Here is a 6,854-nt window from a genome sequence, read left to right as displayed (position 1 = left end):
CCCTTTCTTTTTCTCTTCTTCTTCTGGGACCCCTATAATTCAAATGTTGGTGCATTTAATGTTGTCCCTGAGGTCTCTGAGACTGTCCTCAATTCTTTTCATTCTTTTTTCTTTATTCGGCTCTGTGGCAGTTATTTCCACTATTTTATCTTCCAGGTCACTTATCTGTTCTTCTGCCTCAGTTATTCTGTTATTGATTCCTTCTAGAGACTTTTAAATTTCATTTATTGTGCTGTTCATCACTGTTTGTTTGCTCTTTAGTTCTTCTGGGTCCTTGTTAAACGTTTCTTGTATTTTCTCCATTCTATTTCCAAGATTCTGGTTCATCTTTACTATCATTACTCTGAATTTTTTTTCAGGTAGACTGCCTATTTCCTCTTCATTTGTTTGATCTGGTCGGTTTTTACCTTGCTTCTTCATCTGCTGCGTATTTCTCTGTCTTCTCATTTTGCTTATTAACTTACTGTGTTTGGAGTCTCCTTTTCACAGGCTGCAAGTTCGTAGTTCCTGTTGTTTTTGGTGTCTGCGCCCAGTGGGTGAGGTTGGTTCAGTGGGTTGTGTAGGCTTCCTGGTGGAAGGTGCTGGTGCCTGTGTTCTGATGGATGAGGCTGGATCTTGTCTTTCTGGTGGGCAGGACAGCGTCCGGTGGTGTGTTTTGGGGTGTTTGTGAACTTAGTATGATTTTAGGCAGCCTCTCTGCTAATGGGTGGGGTTGTATTCCCGTCTTGCTAGTTGTTTGACATGGAGTGTCCAACCCTGGAGCTTGCTGTCTATTGAGTGGAGCTGGGTCTCACCATTGCAACGGAGTTCTTTGGGAGAGCTCTCGCCAATTGATATCACGTGGGGCCAGGAGGTCTCTGGTGGTCCAGTGTCCTGAACTTGGCTCTCCCACCTCAGAGACTCAGGCCTGACCTCAGGCCAGAGCACCAAGACCCTGTCAGCTGCATGGCCACGTATGTAGGGAGTTTCTTGCCTTTTGAGAAGTCTGAGGTCTTCTGCCAGCATTCAGTAGGTGTTATGTAGGAGTTGTAACACATGTAGATGTATTTTTGATGTATTTGTGGGGAACAAGGTGATCTCTACGTCTTACGCCTCCACCATCTTGAAGGTCCTCTCAGTCACCCTGTTTTTTGTTTTTGTTTTTGTTTTTTTTAACTTATTTTTAAATTGTGAGGTTTCTGCATTTTATAACCACATCCCCTTTACCCTTGAAAACGTGAGGTCAAACCTTTAGGAATATTAATGAGATGGGTGTTAAATTTCTTTGCCTCCATTACAATCCCTTCAGTTCACCCTCTAAACATCCGTAAGTAGCATTGATTGAGTCTGCCCCCAGGCTAATATATCTTCCCCAAACAGTTCTTTGTTCAAAATTAAGCCATTCAAAGTGCTCTATAAAGTGAGAGGCGTTATAAGGACTCAAATATAAGGTGACTCCTCCTTTTCTGAGGAATAATTTGACGAGCACATCTTACTGTACATTCAGTGACAGTGGAACTTTAGAGCCACACTTTCTAGGTCAATAGCCATATTAAAAGCCTTTGTAGATAACAATGATGCAGCTTGTGTGCCTGAGGCCTGGCCATCGAGAAGCCCTCTGCTCCTCCCAGGGTCAAATTCTTGTGTAAAACTTCAGAGTATCTCATATTGTCATTCGCTGCTTTCCCGTTTTTAACAGAGATACAATAATAGCAGTAGATGAGAGGAAAGCTTTGCTAAATGTGGATAAGTCTGCAAGATAGTTTAAAGCAGGGGTTGGCAAACTATGGCCCATGGGCCAAGTCCAGCTCACCACTTGCTTTTGTAATTAAAGTTTTGTTGGGAACACAGCCACATCAGTCTATGGCTGCCTTCATGCTGTGATAGTAGCACATTGAGTAGTTGTGACAGAGACTGGTCCAGACTGAAAACCTAAAAATACTGACTCTCTGGCCCTTTCCAGAAGAAAATTGCTGATCCCTGATTTAAAACATAAACACTGGGGCTTCCCTGGTGGCGCAGTGGTTGCGCGTCCGCCTGCCGATGCAGGGGAACCGGGTTCGCGCCCCGGTGTGGGAGGATCCCACATGCCGCGGAGCGGCTGGGCCCGTGAGCCATGGCCGCTGAGCCTGCGCGTCCGGAGCCTGTGCTCCGCAACGGGAGAGGCCACAACAGAGGGAGGCCCGCATACCACACACACAAAAACAAAACCATAAACACTGAGTCAGCAGATCTGGGTTCTGTTCTTGGCTTTGACAGTTATTGGTTGTGTGATTTGGGGCCAGTTACTCAACCTCTCTGTGCATCAGTGTCCTCCCTTAAAATGGTGATAGCATCAGGTTTCCCTAGGTGAAAAGGAAATAGTGCCTGTAAAGTATTTAGAATGGTATCTGACACATAGTAAGCACCCATTAAATATTAGCTTGCTGTTATCACTGTTGTTCTCATGGTGATGTTTCTCTTCATAATTGCACCTTCTTTCTCCCAACATGCGTTAAATGGTCACTAATAGGTTTAAGTGTTTTGTTTTCCCGAAGGATAGGAGACATAAGGGACCAGGTGGAGCCCCACCTGAAGCTTGGGTTTCTCTATCCTTTTCCAGGTCTCACTTACCTTGATGACCTGCTGCCCAAACTTTGGGCGTTTATCTGTGAACTGGGGCCCCACGGAGGGTTAAAGCTCTTCTTGGAATGCCTCAACAATGACACTGAAGAGTCTAAGCAGCTCTTGGCCATGCTGATGCTGTTCTGTGACTGTTCCCGCCACCTCATCACGTAGGTTGACTGCTCTGGGGCTGAATTCCTTTCCTAGAATGTGGAGAGACCAAATTACAGTGTCAGCAAGGAAGCAATTGTTAATGTGATTACTGCAAGCATTTGGACCTGTCATTAGAAGAATTAGACAAGACATTTACAAAGTGGGTGGCACTTAGTAGGGATTCAGCAGTTGTTGGTTCCCATCCTTTCAGGAGAGCTGGGTCATTACCACTTGATGTGGGCTTTGGGGTCTTCTAGAGCTGGGTTCAGATCACACCTCGGCTATTTACTCACTGTGCTAGGTAGTTAACTGGAAAATTCCAGAGCCAGTGTGCAGAACCTGGCTCAGCCACTCACTGAGACACCCTGGGCCAGAGGGGAAGGGGCTCCACCTCTCTGGGCCTCAGTTTCTTCAGCTACAGATAGGAATTCATAGCACCTACCTCTTAGCCGTGTGGGAAGGTACAGAAGAGATCAGTGTTAGGCATAGTCCCAGGCACCGGAAGCAGTCAGTATGTGTTGGCTGTTATTCTTACAACTGTTAATCAGGCTAACCCTGGGCAAGTTGCTTAGCCTCTCTGAAGCTCAGTTTCCTCAACACTGGAATGGAGACAATATTACCAATCTGATAGGGAGTAAATGAGAAAAGGAATGTCAGGTACCTAGTACAGTGCCTGGCACAGTGAGAAATTAACAAATGTTAGTCCCATTCAGTTCCTTTTCTTTAAGCTTATGTGTCTACTTGAGTATTTGGTATTCTTTTTATTCCACTTTTTCCCAAAAGGTTGGTGAAGGATTGTAAGATAGAATGGACCTCAGGAAGTTATATTCGGTCTGGGAGAGATTGGCAGGAGGGGATTAGGGATATGTAGGGGGCGGATTGGGTATGAGTCATGGAGGGAGGGCTCAGTGAGTAGTTAGAGGGGAGAGCAGGGGTCTGTAGCTGCTGGTGACACACCCTTAATTGCCTGGTCAAGGGTGACCCAAGAGTGAGTCAGGCTCTAAAGTGAGTAGAGCAGTTATAGGAGATTTTCAGATAGAGCTGCATCTTATGGTTCATTTATTCATATATTCTTTCAGACATTTATTCATTCACCTTCAGATACTTAGCAAGCACCTACTCAGTGCCCTTAGTGTCTGTTACAGATGCAGAATAAGATTCCACAACTTCCCTCAGTAGACACAGACTCTCAGTCAAGATTCCTTGATAATTCAGAAATGAATTCATAAGCAGTGTCACAGTCAGATCCTTATGAATAAGAAAAGGGTAGAGCAGAATGTGTTGTTTCTTTCCTTTCTCAATTGTATTTTTAAACTTTTTACTACAGACAATTTCAAATAAATAGAAAGTGGAAAGAATAGTATAATGAACCTTCACGTACCTGTCACCAATTTCATTAGTTAGTTATTGACTCATGGCCACTCTTGCTTCATCTATACCTCCACCCACCCTTCCATCATACCCTTTTACCTGTAAATTTTATCTAAAAGATAGAGCTTATTTCTTAACATTATTTTGTCTAGTATGAGGAAGAGATCTTTTTTTTCCCCTTCTTCTTAGTGGGAAATTGTGAATAATTTTCTGTCTGACTTAGGATCCTTGATGACATTGAAGTTTATGAAGAACAGATTTCATTCAAACTAGAAGAACTGGTCACCATCTCCGCTTTTCTGAATTCCTTTGTGTTTAAGATGATCTGGGATGGAATCGTAGGTAAGGTAAAGATGTCAGCCGTTGTTTAATTGCTACTACACATGGGAAGTCTAGAGTCTATAACATCAACTGATTCTTAGCCTTGTTGTCCATCAAAGTTAATTGAAAATGCACATTTATTCACATAGTTAGAAGTTTTATTTCTCCACTCTTTATGATCTCTTAAGATAGTAGTGTGGTTATGGAAGTCTTACTCTCCCAGGCATCCTTCAGGATTTACATGTGTGTGTGAAAGATTTTTCATGATTAATTTTGCCCTGAAACTCCTTTTGATTCTTTGAGTTGATTTTCATGAAGATAAAACACGTGCCTGGTCCCACTTCAAGTTAGAGTCTACCTCCTGAAGTGTTGCCAGTCGTTCAGCACCAAACTCCTTAGATTAAAAGGTCCTTTGGATGACATACAAGTGGGAGGCAGCCCGAGTGATTGTGTCTGAGACATTTCCCGGGTCCCACAGGCCCTTAGAATGTACCCAGGGAGCCTTTTAATTCTGTTGATTCCATGTAACGTTCAGCATGAGGGAGACGAAGAACTGCTGGGCGTCGGGGCTGACGAGAGGAGACACGGGCTATCCTCCTGTCCCCTCCAGTTCTGAGCACCTCTGAGACTGTGGCTCTCCTGGTTGTTTGCCCCACAGAGAATGCCAAGGGCGAGACCTTGGAGCTGTTCCAGTCCGTCCACGGGTGGCTGATGGTGCTCTATGAGCGGGACTGCCGGCGGCGCTTCGCACCCGAGGACCACTGGCTGCGAAAGTGAGCACAGGGTGGGAAGGGGGTTTACGGAGCCTGGAGTTCATCTGTCATGCCACCGGCACCAGTGTGGCCTGATGCTCAGCACTCATGTTTTAGGGCAGAGAGGACTTGGTCCGTCTTCTTCATCTTGTCCTTTCATCTGCATGTGTCCCTATAAAGCACCTGTCAGGACAGGTCACCTCGCAGTTGCTTCTGTTAGGACACAATACGCTGAAGATGATTAGAGCTCATTATTGGCAGCCAGAGCCAGCTCACATTGAGCAGATGTTTCATACGCAAACTGGAAAGAAAAGTTCTTTCAACTGAACTAAGCAACAGGTAATGATCATTAAATGGCAGTTTTTATCAGCAGAATTAGCGGGATAAAAACCACAGCTAGGTTTGTTGGGGGGTAGGGTAGGGAAATCCTCTTGCAACAACTAAACATAAGATTATGTCTGCCTTTTTTTTAATCAATGACAGATCAACTCTTAAGTAACTATTGAAGTTGTGGCACTAGAATAGCGATTAGCAGACTTTTTCTGTAAAGGGCCAAACAGTAGATATTTTAGGCTTTGCACACCAGACAGTGTCTGTTGCACCTACTCAACTCTGCCATTGTAGTGCGAAAGCAGCTAGAGACACTACCTAATGAATGGGTATGACGGTTCCATTAAAACTTTATTTACAAAAATGGGCAGCAGGCTGGATTTGACCCATAGGCTGTAGCTGGCCAACCCTGCACTAGAGGATGGTTTTCTTGTTCTTTATCCCAAATCCATGTCTTTGTTTTTAAGGGATCTCAAACCTAGCGTGCTCTTCCAAGAACTTGACAAGGACAGAAAACGGGCTCAGCTGATCCTGCAGTACATCCCGCACGTCATTCCTCACAAAAACGTGAGTTGCACTCAGAGCTGGGGTCCTCCCACCAAGTTCCTGACTGTCCATTTTTGTTATAGCGATTATTAGAAATGAATAAAAATGATCATTCAGTAAACGCAGATGCTGACTGGCTCTTACTCTGTTGCAGCTGTTATGCCAAGTGCTGGGGGTACAGAGATTGAAGACAGTGTGAACTTTCCATTTGGGTAGTGTGGGATGGATGCTACGGGGATGGATGCCGTGGGCACCCAGGGCAGGGGCTCAGGAGAAGACTCTACAGTAGAAGTGGACAGTGTTTGCAGGCCCAAGGTGAGAGAGAATGTGGTGCCAAGGGAGAGCCAGGTGGAGTCAAGAAATGAAGCTGAGGAGGTTCGTAGGAGCTGGAGCAGGAAGGGCCTTGTAAACCAAGGGTGGGAGCTTGGATTTTGTCCAAGGCCATCGGAGAGTTTTTAGCTGTGGAGGCACCTGGTCAGAGCTCTGCTTTAGAAAATTCCTCTGGCCGTAGCGTGAAGGACTGGCGAGAGGCAGGTGTCATGGCAAACTGGCCTGAACTCAGGTGGGCCCACGGGAGTAGAAAGACAATGACATCAAGAGATTTTGAAGGAGGTAGCACCTCCAGGCCTTGAAGAACGATGGCACTCGGGGAGAAGGAGAGGAGGAATTCAGAGGACGCTCAGGTTTCCGGCTTGGGTGCCTGGCTGCTCGAGAGAGCCATTCCTAGAGGTGGGGGCACAGGCAAGAGCGGGACTCGGAAGAGCAGGGAGCAGGTGACGGGTCTGCGACTCCTCGAGG

At 45.6% G+C, this 6,854-nt stretch overlaps 1 protein-coding gene across 1 annotated transcript in view; it reads left to right on the top strand.

The window, feature by feature from the left end:
- Positions 1–6,149, top strand: part of LOC102979908 (ubiquitin-protein ligase E3B) — a 36,191-nt gene extending 30,042 nt beyond the window's left edge. Inside the window, exons 15-18 of the mRNA XM_028480535.2 lie at positions 2,582–2,753; positions 4,331–4,449; positions 5,087–5,201; positions 5,978–6,149. Of these exons, the coding sequence (XP_028336336.1) occupies positions 2,582–2,753; positions 4,331–4,449; positions 5,087–5,201; positions 5,978–6,149 (578 nt within the window). The remainder of the gene's footprint in view (positions 1–2,581; positions 2,754–4,330; positions 4,450–5,086; positions 5,202–5,977) is intronic.
- Positions 6,150–6,854: the final 705 nt, after the last annotated feature.

The sequence above is a fragment of the Physeter macrocephalus genome, chromosome 19 (genome assembly GCF_002837175.3).
Source record: "Physeter macrocephalus isolate SW-GA chromosome 19, ASM283717v5, whole genome shotgun sequence".
NCBI classification, from domain to species: Eukaryota; Metazoa; Chordata; class Mammalia; order Artiodactyla; family Physeteridae; genus Physeter; species Physeter macrocephalus.
The sequence above is the reverse complement of the archived record's forward strand: the minus strand, read 5'-3'. Positions and strand labels throughout refer to the sequence as shown.